The following is a 23,892-nucleotide window of genomic DNA, read 5'->3' as shown; positions in this document are numbered from 1 at the left end:
TCTCCCTGGAATACCCTTCTAACCCATCTCTACTTACTGACATTCTAATGTCTCTTTTTCTAAGCAGGACTTCTTGATTTCCCTTGACTAGAAGTTATCTTCTAAGCTCTCCCTATCCTTCTTTAAAGCATTTTTATAAGTCTCAAGTACCAACTCTACATTGTGTTTTTGTTGACCTTACTATATCTACTACATTTTTAACTTCAGGAAAGGTGGCGTGTCTTACTCATCTTTGTATTGCCTGCAATATCTAGTCCAGGTTCTGAATAGTAAATATTTTTATATGTGTTTTGAAGCACACTGACCAATGAAGATAAGAAATCAAGAGGCTATTTCCTTATTTTATTTATTTATTTTTTTTTTTGAGACAGTGTCTCACTTTGTCACCCAGGCTGGAGTGCAGTGGCACAATCTCAGTTCACTGCAACCTCTTGCCTCCCGGGTTCAAGCGATTCTCATGCCCCAACCTCCCAAGTAGCTGGGATTATAGGCGTGTGCCACCACACCTAGCTAATATTTATATTTTTAGTAGAGATGGGGTTTTGCCATGATAGCCAGCATGGTCTCAAACTTCTGGCCTCAAGTGATCTTCCTGCCTCAGCCTCCCAAAGTGCTAGGATTACAGGCATGAGGCATGAGCCACTGCGCCCAGCAAGATGCTATTTCCTTAGTCACCTAAAGATAATCTCATTTTTAGTTATAGAAGGTTTGAAATAGGAGTGAATAGACTTTACTTAATTCTGACTTTATTTCCGTAGCTATTTTTTTTTTCTTTTGAGATGGATTCATGCTCTATCGCCCAGGTTAAAGTACAGTGGCACAGTCTCAGCTCATTGCAACCTCTGCCTCCTGGGTTCAAGTGATTTCCCTGCCTCAGTCTCCTAAGTAGCTGGGATTACAGGTACCCACTACCACACCCAGCTAATTTTTGTATTTTTAGTAGAGACAGGGTTTCACCATGTTGGCCAGGCTGGTCTCGAACTCCTGACCTCAAGTGATCCTCTTGCCTCAGCCTCCCAAAGTGCTGGGATTACAGGCATGAGCCACCGTGCGCTGCCTATTTCTGTAACTTTTGATAAGTCATTTGATCTGTTGTTGTTGTTTTCTCATAGTAACAAAGTAGAAATAATTTTCTGCCTGCTTTACTAGATAAATTAAGGGGAAAAAAATAAGATATGTAAAAATGTTATTTGTTATTAACAAGAAAGTTGCTATTTTAAAGGTTCTATAAAGACATAGAGTGCTTATTAGAAATTGAGCTAGTGCCTTCAGGAAAGGATAGGAAGAGTTTGCTGAAGTTCTTTCTTTAGGGATTCTTGTGTACCGATAGCACAGTTAAAGAGCAAACTCATACCATTTTTATATTTCTGTGTAGTTTGACTAAGCTTACTGGCTTGAATGATTAACTGTTATCCCAAATACGGATTATCTTTCAGCCAATTCAGGGAATCACAGCTACTGAGTAGTGTGTGTCAGATCTCTTGGGTGTGCTGGAGTGAGTAAAAGGGGAATGAATTACTGTGTTCATGCTGAGACTTAATTGAACAGGTATTCAGTTGATCTAGGTGATGGGCACTTTGCTACTTTTATTGTAACAAATTTGTATATTTAGTTGCTTTAAAACTTTATTTCATGCTTTCATTAGGCCCTGTGAAAAAGGGTAGAGAACAAAACACACAGCGAAGCTTTTTTCTCAGAATGAAGTGTACCCTAACTAGCCGAGGAAGAACTATGAACATAAAGTCTGCAACATGGAAGGTAAGTGAAAATTATTTATGATTGATGATACACTTTATTTATACATAGACATTGTAGTATTAAGATAACTTTAGAATTGTGAGGGAAGGTTTACAGTTCCTTGGTGTTTGGTTATGTAACATTTATATCTTCAACTGATTTGCCTGTGATCCCCAAAATCCAGAACCGTGTAGTAATTTGCCAATTTGAGGCACAAACTTAAATTATGTGAATTGTGGCACTGGTGTACCAGGCTTACTTAATCAGTTGGCTTTGCCAACCACACAATATTTGAATCCTGATAGGGCTTAATTTTCTATTAATCATGGTTTTGTATCTTTGTTCAACGTTGAAACATAGTCATCAGTGCCAGAGATAACTATCAAACAGCCATGATGATGAGATGAATGAAAAAGCAGCCTAGACTTTATATGAGGGGAATTTTTTAAAGAGTAATGTATAGGCCCTGGGCAGGAAGTAGGTCATGGGTGGTATCATAGGAAAAATGTTCATTGATTTTCAAAAACATGATTAATCCACTAGTGACAGTAAATTTTATCAAAGCTTACTGACCATGTCAGACTCAACTACTTATCTCTGCTTTTTTTGTTTCCTAGCATTGTAAATATTTTTTTTTTAACTGCTTTGTTTTCTTCTTCATACACAGGTATTGCACTGCACAGGCCATATTCACGTATATGATACCAACAGTAACCAACCTCAGTGTGGGTATAAGAAACCACCTATGACCTGCTTGGTGCTGATTTGTGAACCCATTCCTCACCCATCAAATATTGAAATTCCTTTAGATAGCAAGACTTTCCTCAGTCGACACAGCCTGGATATGAAATTTTCTTATTGTGACGAAAGGTAAATTCGATCTAAAATGTGAATTTGAAATTTTTAATTAGTCTACAGCATTATTGAATATTCACCATAGCAAAGATTCAGCGTTGGCCATGCATGGTGGCTCACAGCTATAATCCCAGCACTTTGGAAGGCCGAGGCAGGGGGAGCGGATCATCTGAGGTCAGGAGATCGAGACCAGCCTGGCCAATGTGTTGAAACCCCATCTCTACTAAAAAACACAAAAATTAGTGGGGCATGGTGGCGGGCACTACTCAGGAGGCTGAGGCAGGAGAATCGCTTGAACCTGGGAGGTGGAGGTTATGGTGAGCTGAGATCACACCACCACACTCCAGCCTGGATGACAGAGCAAGACTCCATCTAAAAAAAAAAACAAAAAAATTACTCAGTGTTAAACTATGCTTTCCACTTAATTGAACAGAATGATACATCCTATAATATTAGATTAACTTTGTAAATTAATTCAGCCACATTTATTGAACATTTACTCTGTACTATGAACGCTTACTTTACTAGGTGCTATCCAGAAATTAAGATGAGTCTTTTTTTCCCCAATAGGGGCTTTACTTACTTAAAGAGAGAATTTCAAAGATATGCAGTGTGTATTCTGAGCAAAGATAGATTACCTTAGGTTGGGGACTAGAAAGCCAAGTGTTTGTATATCGCTTCATCCTACATATTTTCCCTGAGAAGCTTCAACCTTGCCCACGGTTTCTATTACTATTTCCCACATTTCTTTCTGTAACTAATTCTATTTAATTGCCAACTTAATATTTCTATCTGGATATTCTTCTATATTGTAAACTAAGTATTTCTGTGACTGAACTGTACCACTACTGCCCCCAAACAACATCATCATCAAAAACTGCTTTTCTTCCTATAACGCTTATCGTGGTTAATACACCACCATATACATATGACTCCAGCAAAACTTTGGAAGTCATCCGTAACTTTTCTTTTACATTCATTAGCTACATACAGTTAGTGTCTAAATCTTACAGATTTACTGTCTACATATATCTCTTGATCCATTTCCTCCTTTCCATCCTTGCGCTCCTGCCATTGAATTCATTAGCTCATTATTACCCTTGACTTGAGTTGTTGGCATAGCTGCCTTTTTGCCAATAGATTTGTACCCTTGTAATCTTTCATCTAAGTTGCCAGAAAGTGGGTGTCCTAATGTGAAAATCAGATCATGGCATTCTGTTGTTGAAAATGCCTCAAATGCTTCCCTTCATCTTTGCACACAAAAATATTTTGTTTATAAAAATACTAGATGAGGGAAGTAAATTTTCATTTATCAAAAGAAGATGTGCATTTTAAAAGACTGAAAAAAAAATAGACCTACACAATACAATCTAAACTTAGCATGGCAAACAAAGATATTTATGCTCTGGCCCTAACTCTCTCTTTGGAATCCCATGTTAGATTCACTCATGGCATGCAGCTCTGATACTTACAATGTGGCCTTGGCCTTGGTACTTAACCGTTGTAAAACTCACATTCCTTATCTATAAAATAAGAATCATGGCCGGGTCTGGTGGCTCATGCCTGTAATCCCAGCACTGTGGGAGGCCGAGGCAGGTGGATCACCTGAGGTCAGGAGTTTGAAACCAGCCTGGCCAACATGGTAAAACCCCATCTCTACGAAAAATACAAAAATTAGCTGGGTATGGGGGCACGTGTCCATAATCCCAGCTACTCAGGCTGAAGTAGGAGAATTGCTTGAATCCAGGAGGTGGAGGTTGCAGTGAACCAAGATTGCACCACTGCACTCCAGCCTGGGAGACGGAGTGAGACTCCATCTCTAAAAAAAAAAAAAAAAAAAAAAATACCTCAGAAGGATGTTATAAGGATTAAAGGAGTCTGTTGAGTGCCTAGTGCACATAGTGAATGCTTCACTACTGGTGTGAACTTTAAGAAAATGAATATAGAAAAGCTAAGAATTATTTTAAGGTGTTTACTACTAGTATTCATGTAAATGTATGATGGAACAGAGATTTCCATCCTATTTTGAGGAATTATTTTTTATTTTTTTGAAAACTTAAGGTAACAAAGTAGAGGTGAGGCCAGGGAGAAAGGAAGATAATGGAGCAAAAATGAGAAAGGGAGTGACATTCCCCTCTAGTTATAGCAGAAAATTAGCAAAATGATCATGACGGGAGGTAACAGTAAAGACAGCCAGCTCATATATCAACCAAGACAGTTTTGAGTTTGACCAGCAGACTGTTATTTTCTGGTTTAGAGCTCTTTCCAGGAACTTCTCGCATCTGTAACCCCTGAGAACCAAGCTATGGAAAAAATTTTGCTCAATTTTAAGAAAATCTAACATATCAAGCTCCTAAACTCCAAAATATTCCACAAATAGCTGCTATTTACTATACTAATAATCATTACAAATTATTCAACACTTTATTTGAGCATCTACTATGTTCATGGCACTAAAGTAGAAATGAAGATGAACAGTTCCTGCCTCAAAATAAATGAGTTGTATACTGCTTTAGATCATGGGTTTCCTAGTCCATTAAAAACAATTTTTGGTCATATTTTCTGGACACCCCCACCCCTTTGGTACAGAATATAAGCTATGTAATTTTCTAAAGTTAAATTAACTTCACTTTTCTTGCTCCAATATGTGTAAAACTGACCTTCTAGGAAAGCATATACAGTTTATATTTTTGACTTCTTGGTATCTTTTAGTGATAGACATACCTCATATTGAGAAGCACTGATTGACATTAGATTAAATCAGAGCTTCCTATGACAATATAAATAATACCCTCATTAATCTGATCCCCCTACCTACTTCTTCAGCATCATCTCATATGTCTCCACTAATCGTATTATAGAATCTTTGTTACCTGCACCATGTTAAGCATTTTTAAAAATCTTTTGCTTATACTATACCTTTTTCCTGAAAGCAGTTTTGCCTTTCCTTTGTCTCTTTCTAGTCATAAGTCTCCTATAAGAGGCAGTTCCTCATTCTACCATTCCTTTGCATGGATAGGATTCCATGGAATAGATTCTCATCACTGCATTTATCACATTATTTCCTAAGTAGTACAGTACATCTACTGGAAGATTAGCCACGTGCTGAGTTTTGTCTTTGCATTTTCATGCCTAGAATAATGCCAGGCACACATAGGCATATTAAGATTTGAATAGTGAAAAAGTTTTTAATTCCATGGGAATTTTATTTAAACAGAAAAATATAAGACCAATTAAAATTATGTTTAAAGCATAATTTCAAGAAATATGACTGATTTTGTTTAAAAACATGTTTTCCTTTATAATGCTGCCACCTGGTGTTGCTGTGTTTAGAGATGTCCCTTTGTAAAGAATTGAGGGTTTGAGTTGAGTTTGGTTTGGTTTTTGGCAAATCAGCTTTTCATTTATGTATTTATTTTGTAATAAACTATGGAAGATCTTGCCTTTAAGTGTGAGAACACAAGCAATGTTACTTTTATACCTTTATAGGCTATCTTGCCTATGTCCTTCCTGTAGTTAGGTGGGTTTTTTTTTTTGACACACAGCATGTTATATAAGGTTTGCTTGCACCTCAGTAAGAAAGTCCTCTGAAATCTAAAGGCTGAGAATCTAAAAGCTTAACTCATGTTTTGCTCCTAGAAAGACTTGAGAAGAGAGTATTTCTGTTCAGCATGGTACTAGGAAGATAGCTTTCTCTTTCTCATGTCATGCTTGCCATTTCATACTGCTTACAGAGAATAAGATCTAGTCTGTGTCTTAAATAAAGGTCTACTCTCTGCCAGCGAGCTAGATAGGGTAATTGGATTGTTTTCCAATCTATTTTCATTTGAAATATTGTTTTATCTTAAATTACTCCCATAATTTCATGGAATGCCAAAAACTAAACTAAGTACAAGAGCATCTTCTAAAACATAATTCCTTTAGTTCCCATTTAGTGTAGATGCTCTTTGGTTGATGATATTAGAATTGTGTAATGGCTATTGATCTCTCAAAGTGAGGTGTTGCCTAGGGGCTTAAAAGTTACTACATAAAGAATTGGCTTTATGAAGAAATGTTATAGATTTTATCTATATTTTAAAATAAGTGTCAGTGACTACCTTTACAACTTTTACAGTTTAGTAGTATTTCTTATCTGTTTATTAATACTCTGCCTTGTTACCAAAAGTATGTATAATGAGATGTAATAAGAATAGGTAACAAGTAGGCTGGGCACGTTGGCTCACGCCTGTAATCCCAGTACTTCGGGGAGGCTGAGGCGAGTGGATCACCTGAGGTCAGGAGTTCAAGACCAGCCTGACCAACATGGAGAAACCCCATCCCTACTAAAAATACCAAATTAGCTGGGCGTGGTGGCACATGCCTGTAATCCCAGCTAGTTGGGAGGCTGAGGCAGGGGAATCACTTGAACCCAGGAGGTGGAGGTTGCGGTGAGCCGAGATCACACCTTATTGTGCTCTCCAGCCTGAGCAACACAAGGGAAACTCTGTCTCAAAAAAAAAAGGATAAGTAACAAGTTTGGGTGAACAGGATAAAAGAGTTAAATAACAGGACGAACCTAGAGGACTTAAAGAAATGTGTGGTGTTGCATTTAATAACTGTAGTTGCTAAAGTGAGGTGTAAATTTATTCTAAGCAAAGGAGGATGCTCTTTATTTTTGAAAATTCACTTGTCCATAAGATTAATGCCTATCAGTTAACTTGGGAGGAGAAAAATTTTTATCAGTGTCTCCCTTTTTTTTCTTAAGTCTTGTATTTTTTACTAACAGAATTACCGAATTGATGGGATATGAGCCAGAAGAACTTTTAGGCCGCTCAATTTATGAATATTATCATGCTTTGGACTCTGATCATCTGACCAAAACTCATCATGATAGTAAGTACAATGGAAGAACTCAGAGATACTCTAATTACTTAACTGTTGCAACCTCTGTGCAACCTCTGTACAGTTTGGCTACCCATCTAATTCTCTGGTTAAAATGAACAGTCTTCCTAGACTAAATGTGTTAACAGGCCTATTCAGTAGAGATCTTGACCATTTTGTGTTTTGTATGTGTTGCAACAAATATCAGTAAAAATAGAATCATTTAATCATAGACAAAACTTCCTGGCATTTTAAATACAAAGACTTTTGAAAATCCAAATATTATAGAGTATTGAATAGCATAATTTTCAGAATTCACATAAATACTCAGAACAGTGGTTGGTATGTAAAAGGCACTCAGAAAATATTTGTACAATCAATGAATGTGAAGGTGGTGAACATCACATTTGGTAATAAGTACCATTTTTAAAAATGCTTATAAGTGCATAGTTAGCTGTGTATATTTATGGGTTACATGAGATATTTTGATATAGGCATGCAATGCATAAGGATAAATGGAGTACCTATCACCTCAAGCATTATCTTGTGTGACAAACAATCCAGTTATACTCTTTTGGTTATTTTATTTTATTTATTTATTTAGTTTTTTCTTTTGAGACAGGATCTCACTCTGTCGCCCAGGCTAGAGTGCAGTGGAGCAATCTCGGCTCACTGCAACCCCCGCCTCCCAGGTTCAAGAGATTCTCCTGCCTCATCCTCCCAAGTAGCTGGGATTATAGGCGTGTACCGCCACGTCTGGCTAATTTTTGTATTTTTAGTATAGACGGGGTTTCGCCATGTTGGCCAGGCTGGTCTCGAACTCCTGACCTCAGGTTATCCACATGCCTTGGCACCCGGCCTCTTTTAGTTACTTTAAAATGTACAATTAAATTATTTTTGACTATAGTCACCCAAAACAAGTACCTTTGACATAAGATTTGATTCTGAATTTTACTCGAATGTTAAGATCCCCAAGGTAAGTTAAACTTTGGACTATCTCACCTGTTTAATCTGTACCTATGCATGACTTTCTACTGTGCTTGAGGATACCTGAATATCACTTAGTTTGTGTGACTGATCAGCCTTGAACTCAAGAGTAAATCCAAGTCTGCAGTCAGGACCCCCCAATCCTCAAAATAATACCATCATTAGGATTTATTTAGTACTTTCTCCCAAATCAATATTTAATTTAAATTGCCTAAATTGCCAAAAGACTTACAATGTGGTATCAATTTATATTTAAATATGCTACATACAGCTTTTTAAAGCATCTTTGGTTCTCTGGAAACCGTAGTCAGAATTTAAGGAAGTTATTGCGGCACCATTTTCTTGAAAAAGGCTATTGATTATTCTCTAATCTGACACTTTCAACCTAAGTCATTAAAGGAATTTTAGTTACTGAAGATTGTATATTCATGAACTCTTCACTTAGCTCATTGGCAGCAAAGGAGTTTTATTTAGGGGGTTTGAAAAAGGAAATGGGTATATTTTCAGCTATTCTGGGACACACTGTCAGAATGTAAGCAGTTACAACTGATTCCACTAAATAAACATTTGTTTTCCAAAACAATGATCAACATTCAGCATCTGCTCATTTAATTGAAAATTCAAAGTTACAATATTTTCTCTGCATGATTCTTTTTCCTTTTCCCCCCTAGTGTTTACTAAAGGACAAGTCACCACAGGACAGTACAGGATGCTTGCCAAAAGAGGTGGATATGTCTGGGTTGAAACTCAAGCAACTGTCATATATAACACCAAGAACTCTCAACCACAGTGCATTGTATGTGTGAATTATGTTGTGAGGTAAGTTTGAGAAATAAACATTTTTGGGGAACAAATAGTAATTCTTTTTGGATACTCTGTTCATTTATAGGAAGATAAGATTATAAATATTAACTAAATTTTAATTCTTTTACATCACTACCAAATTGTTATTTTCTATACTCTGACCTAGGTTTCCAGTCCAGCTATTCTACAGTGATGCCACTAAATACTGTCAGTAGTTGTCCGTCCCCATACCTTCACTCCTATTTTTAAAAAGACCATGAAAAAAATACCAGATCCATTGATTGGTTTGGTCTAGTTATACAGATATTGGCATATACTATCTCAAGACAGCTGTGTTCTTTTTGTAGGAAGAATACTGGCCTAGGTTTGTATCATAGCTCTACCACTCATTAGCTCCCTGACCTTGGGGAAGTCTCTTCATTTTTCTGAATTTCATCTATGTAGATAATCCTTCAGAAGGTTATAATGAAAATTAAATGGAATTCTATGAGATTAGGGAGGGGGGAGGGATAGCATTAGGAGATATACCTAATGTAAATGACGAGTTAATGGATGTAGCACACCAATATGGCATATGTATACATATGTAACAAACCTGCACGTTGTGCGCCATGTACCCTAGAACTTAAAGTATAATTAAAAAAAAATTCTATGAGATTAATAAGCTATATGATGTTAATACATGGCTCTTGTATCTTCATGAACTCTTCACTTAGCTCTTTGGCTTGTGAATATTATGTACATCAAAATTTAATTTTTCATATGATCTATTTTACTAGACTCCTGCCCCATCTAGTCTACCTGTCCACATTATTACCACATTCTAGTCCATCTTGCCCATTACTACCAGGCTAAGCTTTCTAGTGTGGATATGTCATCATCTTATTTTCCTTAGAATTTTAGCGATCTTTTTATCATTTCCAAGATAAACACTTGCCTAGGTGTATAGCATCCTTGTTTACCATCATACTCATGCATCAGAGATTTAGCCTTCCCTTTAACATCTAGGGCCACCCCTCTTAGGACTTTGGCCAGTTTTTTATTTTTGCCACTTCTGACACCATCCTTTAATGTTTTAATATTAGTGCCACAGAGTTCTTTTGTGACTTTGCCATTATGTAAGAATCCTCCACTTGGAATGTCTTTCTCTTCCTCACACCCCAGCCACAGAGTTCTTTTGTGACTTTGCCATTATGTAAGAATCCTCCACTTGGAATGTCTTTCTCTTCCTCACACCCCAGTCTGCCTAGCAAATGCCACTTGATCCCAAGTATCAGCTTGCTAGCTTCTCAGTGAAGCAAGCCTTCTCTATTTTAGCAGTTATCACAGTGTATTTTAATTGTTTACATATCTACTTTCACAATGGGTTATAAATTTCTTAAGGTCAAGAGTTGGCTATTTTAATCTTTGCATTCTCAGTTCATTTCAGATAGTGAACATTTAATACGTTAATTAAAGGAGTAATTTACATTTAAGCCAAACGTGAAGCTAAACTTTTGCTCATCATCCCTCTTCAACCGTATCCTGTAGGTGGTATCACCTTATGTTCTCACCACCAAAGAAAATATGGCCCCTGTCTTAGAAAGTTCTTGATCATTTATCTGTGTATCTTTAGGACTATCCTTAGATCATGCCTCACATATTGATGCTAAAGAGTTCTTTTGTGCCAGTTTCATAATGTGTGTCAGCACAATTCTGAAGATTTTTTGGTGTCCTTCATGTACTTGACTACAAATTGCCTTGTCATCACCACTCTTCTCAAAGGATATCTGGAATTCTTTTTTTCTTTTTTTTTTTTTTTTTTTGAGACGGAGTCTCACTCTGTCGCCCAGGCTGGAGTGCAGTGGCGTGATCTTGGCTCACTCCACCTCCCGAACTCAAGCGATTCTTGTGCCTCAGCCTCCCAAGTAGCTGGGACTACAGGTGTGCACCACCACACCAGGCTAATTTTTTGTATTTTTAGTAGAGACGGGGTTTTGCCATGTTAGCCAGGCTCTTGAACTCCCAGGCTCAAGCAATCCACCCGCCTCAGCCTCCCAAAGTGCTGGGATTACAGGCATGAGCCACTGCGCCCAGCCTGGATATCTGAAATTCTTAACTGAAATTAGTCAAATTATCTTGTACTGGGGATTTTTTAAATTTCAACTTTTATTTTTGATTCAGGGGATACATGCATAGGTTTGTTACGTGAATATATCATGTGATGCTGAGGTTTGGGGTACAACTGATGCTGTCACCCAGGTAGTGAGCATAATACCCAACAGTTGGTCAACCCTTGCCCCTCTCCCCTAGTAGTCCTCAATGTCTATTGATGCCATCTTTATGTCCACAAGTAACCCAGTGTTTAGCTCCCACTTACAAGTGAGAACATGCAGCATTTGGTTTTCTGTTCCTGGGTTATCTCACTTAGGATAATGGTCTCTGGATGCATCCACGTTGCTGCAAAGGACATGATTTCATTCTTTTTTATGGCTGCATACTGTGAATTTTATTGGGTCTTTAGTTTGTATTAGCATTTTAAAACCCTAAGTGTGACATAGTACGCATGAGTGATCATGCATTTCAAGAAATCTTAAAATGTTCCTGTCCATAAAGCAGAATTTTTTAAGAGACCATTTCACAGTCCCCCTTCCCCTCACTGTATCAAGTGCTCATTTGTGAATTACTAATTTCTCTTGTTTTGACAGTGGTATTATTCAGCACGACTTGATTTTCTCCCTTCAACAAACAGAATGTGTCCTTAAACCGGTTGAATCTTCAGATATGAAAATGACTCAGCTATTCACCAAAGTTGAATCAGAAGATACAAGTAGCCTCTTTGACAAACTTAAGAAGGAACCTGATGCTTTAACTTTGCTGGCCCCAGCCGCCGGAGACACAATCATATCTTTAGATTTTGGCAGCAACGGTGAGTAGTTATTTTGTTAATTGCCTAAATTGTGTCTGTTGCTGCAAGCCCCATTTCAACTAAACATTACTTTACGGTTTTTGTTGGTAATCATTTGGACATTACAAGCTAATATATTTTTATAGTTTTCTTAAATGTATTTGCTTAAATATTTTTGCCCCTGTAATTTCTTACCATTCTTGCTTTTTTATATTGTTGGAAATTGTGCTTCAAAGTGTCCTTAAGGTATTTCTTCTTCCCACATAAATTTTTCCTGGCTACTCTATTTCTGTATCCTGCTGTCAGATTTTCTCCACAGTTTAGCAGAGTTATATGGAAGTAGGCATTGTTGCATTAAAGGATAAAAAAGTAGTCATACTATAACATCGACAAGCATTGAAGATGAAAACTGCAATTTTAAAGTAGAGAACATTTTAATATATAAAAAGGTTGGTATTGCCTTTTGTCTTTTATGCCATAGAGATTAAGAGGAAGTATCAATCGTGGATTGTAAAGATAACTCAGACTTATGGTTATACTATACTATTATATGTAAACTTTCTGATGAAGGAAAATTTGGTAACATTTTCTTGTTTGATGAATTCGACAAACCTTTTGTGAAAAAGAACATAAATTTTTTATATGTGAAAATCCTTGTGGCCGGGCGCAGTGGCTCACGCCTGTAATCCCAGCACTTTGGGAGGCCGAGGCGGGTGGATCACTGGAGGTTAGGAGTTCGAGACCAGCCTGGCCACCATGGTGAAACCCCGTCTCTACCAAAAATACAAAAATTAGCTGGGCGTGGTGGTGTGCGCCTGTAATCCCAGCTACTTGGGAGGCTGAGGCAAGAGAATTGCTTGAACCTAGGAGGCAGAGGTTGCAGTGAGCCGAGATTGCGCCATTGCACTCCAGCCTGGGCAACAGAGCAAGACTCTGTCTTGGGTTAAAAAAAAAAATCCTTCCATACTTTAGATTGACTCATATTTTTTCCCCACAGACACAGAAACTGATGACCAGCAACTTGAGGAAGTACCATTGTATAATGATGTAATGCTCCCCTCACCCAACGAAAAATTACAGAATATAAATTTGGCAATGTCTCCATTACCCACCTCTGAAACACCAAAGCCGCTTCGAAGTAGTGCTGACCCTGCACTCAATCAAGAAGTTGCATTAAAATTAGAACCAAATCCAGAGTCACTGGAACTTTCTTTTACCATGCCCCAGATTCAGGATCAGCCACCTAGTCCTTCTGATGGAAGCACTAGACAAAGTTCACCTGAGGTAGGTGTCATAATATAATCAGAAAGGGACAACTTTCAGATTTTAACATTCAAGAATGTATTTATAAGTTTGATTCAAACACTCATTTGAACCACAAATTACATTTGTGTGTTTGAATTTTAGCACTTTAAAATTATTGCAAGAGCTATTGCCTAACTTAGACCTGAGCACATGTTTTAGGCTCAAAGATAGTCAGGGACATGGGAAGAAACTAGCTTAATATAAACCAAAAGGTGAAAGGTACATTGTTTCTCTATTATTTATATCAGTAGGACAAAAACATCTTGAATTTGGACATTTAAAGAGAATATGTGCTCAAGGTAGCTACAGCCTATACCTGTTACCCCTTTTAGTTTGTTTTATTGTGTTTTGTTGTTTTGTTTTGAGAAAGAGCCTCACTATCACCCAGGCTGGAGTGCAGTGGTGCAATCACAGCCTCAACCTCCCAGGCTCAAATGATTCTCCCACCTCAGCCTCCCAAGTAGCTGGGACTACAGGCCCGCACCACCATGCCTGGCTAAGTTTTTAACCTTTTTTTTTTTTTTTTTTTTTTTTGTGGAGTTAGGGTTCTCACTATGTTGCCCAGGCTGGTTTTAAACTCCTGGGCTCAAGTGATCCTCCTGCCTTGGCCTCCCAAAGTACTAGGATTACAGGTGTGAGCTACCATGCCTGGCCCATTACCCCTTTGAGTTGGAGAACTGTCTGGTAGCAATAGACTTACCAGGGTTTAAATGGGAAAGGACCTTATAAATTCTTTGCCCAATTTAGTCTAATTTCCATCACTATTTTGAAATTTTGGATAAGTATAAACGAAAATAACAAGTGTTATGTAAAATAAATACTTAGTACTGGTCTTTTTTATTCTGGATCTGTCTTGGTATTAATTGTCCTATAAACACAATAAAAATAATCTTTAAAGGCTAGGCTGGCCAAGACTAGAGATACCACACAGGGCTCTATTTCTAAATCTAGAATGATTCCATTTTAGGGCTTCCTACATCTAAAAATATGCTCAGGAGTAGGGCAACTTAGATCTGAACATTATAACTTGATAAATGAGGCATAAATAAGCTTTAATAAGTGGTAAATAATTCTACATTAAGTATTTGTTGAATAAAACTGACAAGCTAAGAGTAGGAGATTTGACATCTCATAGCCTTGTGTTGAATGAATATATATCCTATGCTCTGGTTGCTTAATTTACCCAGCACAAAAAAAAAAATGTTTGATTCGTCTTGGTTTTTATCTAACAAAAGTAAATCTAACAGAAACGTTAGAATGAGGAAAGCAAAATTTCTTGCTTAGAATACACAGCTATAGTTTTTTGTTAAAATTCTTGCCCAGAACTCTTAAAATAGTAATAATGTATATTCGTTCAGGTATATGCAGGTAAAATAACTTATTTTACTCTCCCACCCCCGACAGTAACTGTGAGATTTTTAGGTAGCTCAGTCACCACAGGAGTGTGCCTTCTCAGTTCAAAGGTAAATTCCAGTGAATGTAGCATCTAGTTAATTGGTCAATTAGGTACCATTGTGGGATGTGAATTACCAAATAGGTTTTATTCTTTAGAATAAGGTGTTTCTTTTCATCTCAGTTTTGTAAATGATGTTATATTACATAGTCAGAAATATGTATATTGGCAAAATTAGTTACTAGTATAATCTTCAAAATGTCACTATTTTCACTAAAAAAATTGTTTTTTTTTTTTTTGAGATGGAGTCTCACTCTGTCGCCAGGCTGGAGTGCAGTGGTATGATCTTGGCTCACTGCAACCTCCGCCTCCCAGGTTCAAGTGATTCTCCTGCCTTAGCCTCCTGAGTAGCTGGGATTACAGTCGTATGCCACCATGCCCCGCTAATTTTGTATTTTTAGTAGAGATGAGGTTTCACCATGTTGGCCAGGATGGTCTCGATCTCTTGACCTCGGGATCCGCCCACCTTGGCTTCCCAAAGTGCTGGGATTACAGGCGTGAGCCACCGAGCCCAGCCTAGTTAAATAAAATTTGATAAACACGATGGACTTGGTTGTGTGTTTTCTGGTTTTTCTGGATCTAGTTTGAAAATTCTGACAACTAGCAAAGTATATGGAGGCTTCTTCAGGAAATAGTAAACATATTTCTTTTTACAGCCTAATAGTCCCAGTGAATATTGTTTTTATGTGGATAGTGATATGGTCAATGAATTCAAGTTGGAATTGGTAGAAAAACTTTTTGCTGAAGACACAGAAGCAAAGAACCCATTTTCCACTCAGGTATATGAACTTATTTGTTTTATATTAAATTTCATTAGTTTTTAGTCTGAAGTGACTTTGGGTTTCACTTGTTTTTTATTTATAAGGTGTGGCCATTGTAAAAACTCATGTATTTGCTGTTTTAAAGGACACAGATTTAGACTTGGAGATGTTAGCTCCCTATATCCCAATGGATGATGACTTCCAGTTACGTTCCTTCGATCAGTTGTCACCATTAGAAAGCAGTTCCGCAAGCCCTGAAAGCGCAAGTCCTCAAAGCACAGTTACAGTATTCCAGCAGACTCAAATACAAGAACCTACTGCTAATGCCACCACTACCACTGCCACCACTGATGAATTAAAAACAGTGACAAAAGACCGTATGGAAGACATTAAGATATTGATTGCATCTCCATCTCCTACCCACATACATAAAGAAACTACCAGTGCCACGTCATCACCATATAGAGATACTCAAAGTCGGACAGCCTCACCAAACAGAGCAGGAAAAGGAGTCATAGAACAGACAGAAAAATCTCATCCAAGAAGCCCTAACGTGTTATCTGTCGCTTTGAGTCAAAGGTATTTATGTGTAACATTCAAGTTATAGTTCTTTTGTTATTTTTGAGATAAATGTATGTGATAGTACATGATTTTTAAACTTACAGCAAACTTTGATATATATGCCCTAAGGCAAATTCTTGAGAACTCAAAAAACTTTCTAAATTAACCTCATATATTTTTTCTTTTTCTTTCTTTCTTTTTTTTTTTGAGACAGAGTCTCACTCTGTCGCCCAGGCTGGAGTACAGTGGCACAATCTCAGCTCACGGCAACCTCCACCTCCTTGGTGCAAGAGATTCTCCTGCCTCAGCCTCCCGAGTAGCTGGGATTACAGGCATGCACCACCACGCCCAGCTAATTTTTTTGGTATTTTTCATAGAGACAGGGTTTCTCCATGTTGGTCAGGCTGGTCTCAAACTCCCAACTTCAGGTGATCCGCCTGCCTCGGCCTCCGAAAGAGCTGGAATTACAGGTGTGAGCCACCACGCCCGCTCCTATTTTTTCTAAAATAATTATAAATTCTAAAATTACCTATCTAAATGTAAGAGGGTCTTCCGACACCTTTAAAATAAAATCCAGCTCAGTAAGTTCTGTAAATGTGTAAAAGTTGGCTCAGATGTACTTCCTGCAGTTGTTTAAATCAGACTAGTTAACTACCCTCGCTACTTAGATGTTTCCATTTCTTAGAGCTCTTTTTTAAGCTTATCTGAAGAAAAGCCCTTCCAATTTAAGGGTTATTTCCAATTGCACATTCCAAATTGAGCCTTCCATCTTCAGCATTCAGTATAGATATTTACAGGTCCCTCTTTTAAAATTTCATTATAGTTAACTTGTATTAACGTTGCTTTTATTTTTCATTACGTATTTGTAGAACATTAGCTATATATATATATTGCAGGCTACACAGGTTTTTGAACTGTACACCAGGAATCTAAGCATGAATTATTACTTCTATGGAGCTAGTTCAAACAAACATATGGCCATGACCCAATTTTTAAGTTATACTTTCTGTATATAATTTGTAAGGGGATTTCACATATTTTAAGTTAGAGGCTATAGCTAGAAGAAATTAAGTTTTATCTAATAAGTGTGTGGAAGAGGGAAATGATTCCTTCTCTACTATGTCTAGATTAAGCCAGATATCAATAGCAATAGGAAAGAACCACTGTGGTAGCCAGAACACATAGCTTTTTTCCCTGCCTAGCATTCCCACCTTGACCTAGAGTGCTGGGAGAGGTCTTTTCCCTAAGCTTAGAAAAGATATTGGGGCTTTAGATGAACTCAGAAGTACTTTATGTTACTTTATTTACTGTGTCACTAACTCACTTTTGACTCTGAGCTCCACGAGGGCAATCATAGTATCTTGGGCATTTTAATGGTACTAATACTTAGTTGATGACCTAATGTGTAATACTTCCTCAATAAATGGTTGTTGAGGCAGGGTGCAGTGGCTCATGCCTGTAATCTCAGCACTTTGGGAGGCTGAAGCGGGTGGATCACCTGAGGCCAAGAGTTTGAGACCAGACTGGCCAACATGGTGAAACCCTGTCTACTAAAAATGCAAAAATTAGCTGGGCGTGGTGGCACACGCCTGTAATCCCAGCTACTTGGGAGGTTGAGGCAGGAGAATTGCTTGAACCCTGGAGGTGGAAGCTGCAGTGAGCCGAGATTGTGCCATTGCACTCCAGCCTGGGCGAGAAGAGTGAAACTTGGTTTCAAAAAAAAAAAAAAGAAAAAAAACAATGGTTGTTGGACTGACAGATGCATGAATACAGTAATAAAAATGACAATCACTTACAAGTTACAGTTTACTATCAGCTACAGAGGATGGGATATCCAGTTTTCTGAACAACTGTTCTCTTGTACTTGTCAAAGCCAAAGTGTAACAACACATCAGGTCAGTTTAGCAATTTTTTTTTGAGACGGAGTTTTGCTCTTGTTGCCCAGGCTGGAGTGCAATGGCGCGATCTCGGATCTCCGCTCACCACAACCGCTGCCTCGCTGGTTCAAGCAAATCTTGTGCCTCAGCCTCCTGAGTACCTGGGATTACAGGCATGCGCCACCACGCCCAGCTAATTTTGTATTTTTAGTAGAGATGGGGTTTCTCCAGGTTGTTCAGGCTGGTCTCAAACTCCCGACCTCAGGTGATCCGCCTGCCTCAGCCTCCCAAAGTGCTGGGATTACAGTTGTGAGCCACTGCGCCCAGCTAGCAATTGTTTGTAAACATTAGTTCCAATGTAGCATACACTGAAAACTTTTATGAAAGGAATTTCAAAAATTAAGATAAACCATTAAAAACATAACTACTAAGTACTACTACTACTACAATGATATTTACATAATAGACTGAGTTACATTTCATAAAGACAATATATCTATATAAGAATTTTTAAACTTGCCTGTCTATATAAGTTTTATAGAAATTTTTTAAAAACCAAAGAAAACTGCAAAATAAGATCACTTACCTATTTGGCATTCTCAACTATCTGGAACAGCAAGGAGCCATTATGATTATGCATTTGGTTTGTGGGGTGTCTTGAAAAGTCAAAATAATATAACAAAGCTGATGTACTTTACTCATTAGAACAATTCTTCACAATTTAATATTAATTTTAGATATACATAGTTCATGTTTGATAACCAGATCAATACTGAGTGAAAAATAGCATAGTGGGAAGAGCAGGGGAGGGGAGGTAGGGATCTGGAGACCTAGAGTGTACTTCCATATCGCAACTAGTGAGCAGTAGGACTTTGAGAAAGTTACCCAATAGGCCTCAGGGTTCTTATTTATAAAATGGGTATGATAGGCCTGCCTTATCTATCTTGGGAACTTAAGTAAGGTCAAAATGAACTAATGAACTTGAAATGTTTTATAAACTGAAAATGCTATACGAATGTGAGATTGATCTTGTATTTCAATAGTCCCAACAATATCACTGCATTGTTATATTCGTGGAATAAAAGGACAATATTTAACTGTTTGACTCTACAATAGTGTCAATTTAGTCGTGTTCAGCTCTATTTTATAAAATAGGAATATGCATACTGTAGAAAATTTTCTGTTAAATTAAGCTTTGAAGGCCAGGTGCTCACGCCTGTAATCCCAGCACTTTGGGAGGCCAAGGTGGGCGGATCACTTACGCTCAGGAGTTTGAGACCAGCCTGAGCAACATGGTGAAATCCCGTCTCTACAAAAAAATATATATATATATTAGCCATAATCTCAGCTACTTGAGAGGCTGAGGTGGGAGGATCACTTGATTCCAGAGGCAGGGCTTGGTTGCAGTAAGCAGAGATCATGTCTCTGCACTCTAGCCTGGCTGACAGAGTGAGACCCCGTTTCACCAAAAAAAAAAAAAAAAAAAAAAAATAAGCTTTTACTTTTAAGGTGATACACTTCAGTAATCAGGAAAGTTATCTTATGTATATTATATTCCTTAATATTGGAGAACTAAGGAATTATGTATTTTCTTTAAAAGAGCTCACTGGGTATTTCAGAAAAAAAAAAAACAGCTATATTTTCATTTAGAATTTTTTTCTTTTCAGAACTACAGTTCCTGAGGAAGAACTAAATCCAAAGATACTAGCTTTGCAGAATGCTCAGAGAAAGCGAAAAATGGAACATGATGGTTCACTTTTTCAAGCAGTAGGAATTGTAAGTATGAGAGTAGTAGGTTTTGCTTTTCTAGCTAATGTGCTATTTCGTGTGCGTGTGTGTGTTTCCACATCTCTTCCAAATAGTAAAGTTATATTTTCAGAAGTTATACATTGGGTTTTTTTACTCTGTATACACTGGTTTTTAAAAATATAAATGTTTAATAAATACATATTCCAAACAATTCCAGTGTATTTTGAGTGAAGTTCTCCCCTTACTCCACCCTGAATATCACCACCAATCTCATTCTCTTCCCTTTAAGTTACTTTGCCTTATTAAAAGAACTGCTGTTGGCCAGGCACAGTGCCTCATGCCTGTAATCCCAGCACTTTGGGAGGCCAAGGTGAGGATCACTTGAGGTCAGGAGTTCGAGACCAGCCTGGCCAACTTGGTGAAACCCTATCTCTACTAAAAATACAAAAATTAGCCAGGCGTGGTGGTGCACAACTATAATCCCAGCCACTCTGGAGGCTGAGGCAGGAGAACAGCTTGAACCCGGGAGGTAGAAGTTGTGGTGAGTTGAGATCAGGCCACTGCACTCCAGCCTGGGCGAGAGAGTGAGAGCCCATCTCAAATTTAAAAAAGAACTGCTATGTTTTGGGGTAAGTCAATAGTGGTATAATACATTCTGATATTTTCAAACTAAATTAACTGGAAAGTATTTATAGACAGAATGGTCATAATGGATGGCAAATAACTTAAGGAATTCAAAATAATTTAGGGTAGTATTTAAGAAACTGCCTATAATGTTATTAAATTTACACTGATTTCAAGGTTTTTGGTTGTTTTAAAAAAAAAAATTCAACAAACTAAACTTGAAATAACTTTACTGTTTATAGGGAACATTATTACAGCAGCCAGACGATCATGCAGCTACTACATCACTTTCTTGGAAACGTGTAAAAGGATGCAAATCTAGTGAACAGAATGGAATGGAGCAAAAGACAATTATTTTAATACCCTCTGGTTAGTTTATTCTTTCTGACCTTGAACATCACAAAGACAAAATACATTAAACATTTTTATTTAGGAGATTTAATCTAAGTGAGAATGACTTTGGTTCCTTAGCAAGATTAAAAAGTAAAGCTGCGGCTGGGCACGGTGGCTCACACCTGTAATCCCAGCACTTTGGGAGGCCGAGGCAGCCAGATCATCTGAGGTCAGGAGTTGGAGACCAGCCTGGCCACCATGGTGAAACCCCGTCTCTACTAAAAATACAAAAATTAGCTGGGCGTGGTGGCGGGCGCCTGTAATCCCAGCTACGTGGGAGGCTGAGGCATGAGAATTGCTTGAACCCAGGAGACAGAGGTTGCAGTGAGCCAAGATGGCACCACTGCACTCCAGCCTGGGCGACAAGAGTGAAACTCTGCCTCAAAAAAAAAAAAAGTAAAGTTGTATGTCATTTAATGGTCTTAATACAGAGATTAACATTTCAAGGTGGAGCTTTTCATTTTTAGTAATTTTGTTTGACTTATCTATGTCCATGTGCTGTCAATATTGATAGAAGCTGAAATTTGTGGATTTTTATGACTACTTTTCTTTTGTTTGTTTGTTTGTTTGTTTGAGACAGGGTCTCGCTCTGTTGCCCAGGCCTGGAGTGCAGTGGCATGATCATAGCTCACTGCAGTCTCAAACTCCTGTGCTCAAGCTCAAGCAATCATCCTACCTCAGCCTCCTGAGTAGCTTGCACTACAGACATGCCTCACCACACCCGGCTAGTTTTTGTAGAGATGGGGTCTCACTATGTTGCCCAGGCTGGTTTCAAACTCCTGGCCTCAAGTGATCCTCCTGCCTCAGCCTGTGCTAGGATTACAGGCATCAGTCTCGATGCCCACCATATTTATGCCTTTTTCCAAATTGTTATTTCTTTGTGCCTTTATTGTATCCTGTAAACATTTCTGACACAGCAACAGTATCACTTGATTATACTTTTTTACATAGTTGTGGTTTTGCCAGGTAAACTAAAAACTCTTCCAGAAGTTTGCTTTATTTTCTATGATACCTAACACACTGTGGGTGTTTAATAAATATTCATTGACTAGATGAATGTATACTTAGGTATCTCTTTTGTTTTTCAGATTTAGCATGTAGACTGCTGGGGCAATCAATGGATGAAAGTGGATTACCACAGCTGACCAGTTATGATTGTGAAGTTAATGCTCCTATACAAGGCAGCAGAAACCTACTGCAGGGTGAAGAATTACTCAGAGCTTTGGATCAAGTTAACTGAGCTTTTTCATAATTTCATTCCTTTTTTTGGACACTGGTGGCTCATTACCTAAAGCAGTCTATTTATATTTTCTACATCTAATTTTAGAAGCCTGGCTACAATACTGCACAAACTTGGTTAGTTCAATTTTGATCCCCTTTCTACTTAATTTACATTAATGCTCTTTTTTACTATGTTCTTTAATGCTGGATCACAGACAGCTCATTTTCTCAGTTTTTTGGTATTTAAACCATTGCATTGCAGTAGCATCATTTTAAAAAAAAAAATGCACCTTTTTATTTATTTATTTTTGGCTAGGGAGTTTATCCCTTTTTCGAATTATTTTTAAGAAGATGCCAATATAATTTTTGTAAGAAGGGAGTAACCTTTCATCATGATCATAGGCAGTTGAAAAATTTTTACACCTTTTTTTCACATTTTACATAAATAATAATGCTTTGCCAGCAGTACGTGGTAGCCACAATTGCACAATATATTTTCTTAAAAAATACCAGCAGTTACTCATGGAATATATTCTGCGTTTATAAAACTAGTTTTTAAGAAGGAATTTTTTTTGGCCTATGAAATTGTTAAACCTGGAACATGACATTGTTAATCACATAATAATGATTCTTAAATGCTGTATGGTTTATTATTTAAATGGGTAAAGCCATTTACATAATATAGAAAGATATGCATATATCTAGAAGGTATGTGGCATTTATTTGGATAAAATTCTCAATTCAGAGAAATCATCTGATGTTTCTATAGTCACTTTGCCAGCTCAAAAGAAAACAATACCCTATGTAGTTGTGGAAGTTTATGCTAATATTGTGTAACTGATATTAAACCTAAATGTTCTGCCTACCCTGTTGGTATAAAGATATTTTGAGCAGACTGTAAACAAGAAAAAAAAAATCATGCATTCTTAGCAAAATTGCCTAGTATGTTAATTTGCTCAAAATACAATGTTTGATTTTATGCACTTTGTCGCTATTAACATCCTTTTTTTCATGTAGATTTCAATAATTGAGTAATTTTAGAAGCATTATTTTAGGAATACATAGTTGTCACAGTAAATATCTTGTTTTTTCTATGTACATTGTACAAATTTTTCATTCCTTTTGCTCTTTGTGGTTGGATCTAACACTAACTGTATTGTTTTGTTACATCAAATAAACATCTTCTGTGGACCAGGCCCCTTTGATCAGCTTTTATGTTCAAATATTAATAATATTTGCTTCAACACCTCCAACTCATAAAATTGTTTGCCAACAATTTAAGCACTTATGAAAATTACATGGTACTGGTTATTTCTACATTTATCTTATTGCCATCACCTTAATGTATGTTGAGTCCCTAAATGTCATGTTAAATAATAACAACCATAATATCCCATTGAAAAGAGTATGTTGTTAGAAAAGAAACGTCATTTTTAAGTTTCTGAGCCTATTAAAATGCTCAAACACAAAATGTTAGTATTTTTAAAATATGAATGGGATGAGTGAAGCAGTTCTCAGCATTATAGTCACATAATGTTACAAAGGCTAGAGTTTCTCTGAAGATTTCTAATCTATTCCCATTAACAGATTAATAAATTTAGACCTCAAATGAATAAATTGCCCAAGTTTTAAAAGTAGTAGATGGCAGACCAAAAATGTAAGCTTAAGTTTTCTGACTCTAAAGTCAAACTTAGAACAAATTTGGTTTTTGTTTTAAGGATACTGCATTTGAAAACAAAGTAGCTTTATTCTTTTCCTCCTATATTTTTCTTTTACAAAATAGTTGTATTTCTTTTATACTGATAATCTCATTTTTAA

General features: G+C 37.3%; 1 protein-coding gene across 5 annotated transcripts in view; it reads left to right on the top strand.

Annotated features, from left to right (window-relative positions):
• The window catches only part of HIF1A (hypoxia inducible factor 1 subunit alpha), a 53,357-nt gene extending 30,087 nt beyond the window's left edge, over positions 1-23,270 (top strand). For 3 of the 5 annotated variants that reach the window (XM_055289161.2, XM_055289160.2, XM_055289159.2), the window contains exons 5-15: positions 1,646-1,758; positions 2,405-2,607; positions 7,358-7,464; positions 9,111-9,258; positions 11,931-12,151; positions 13,128-13,414; positions 15,545-15,667; positions 15,795-16,228; positions 19,755-19,863; positions 20,703-20,829; positions 21,942-23,270. In XM_055289161.2, the coding sequence (XP_055145136.1) occupies positions 1,646-1,758; positions 2,405-2,607; positions 7,358-7,464; positions 9,111-9,258; positions 11,931-12,151; positions 13,128-13,414; positions 15,545-15,667; positions 15,795-16,228; positions 19,755-19,863; positions 20,703-20,829; positions 21,942-22,093 (2,024 nt within the window). In that variant the 3' untranslated portion in view covers positions 22,094-23,270. The remainder of the gene's footprint in view (positions 1-1,645; positions 1,759-2,404; positions 2,608-7,357; positions 7,465-9,110; positions 9,259-11,930; positions 12,152-13,127; positions 13,415-15,544; positions 15,668-15,794; positions 16,229-19,754; positions 19,864-20,702; positions 20,830-21,941) is intronic. The other 2 variants (XM_055289163.2, XM_055289162.2) reach the window with 1 other exon arrangement.
• Positions 23,271-23,892: the final 622 nt, after the last annotated feature.

The sequence above is a fragment of the Symphalangus syndactylus genome, chromosome 8 (genome assembly GCF_028878055.3).
Source record: "Symphalangus syndactylus isolate Jambi chromosome 8, NHGRI_mSymSyn1-v2.1_pri, whole genome shotgun sequence".
Lineage (NCBI taxonomy): Eukaryota > Metazoa > Chordata > Mammalia > Primates > Hylobatidae > Symphalangus > Symphalangus syndactylus.
Note: the sequence above shows the minus strand (reverse complement) of the source record. Positions and strands in the feature narration are given on the sequence as shown.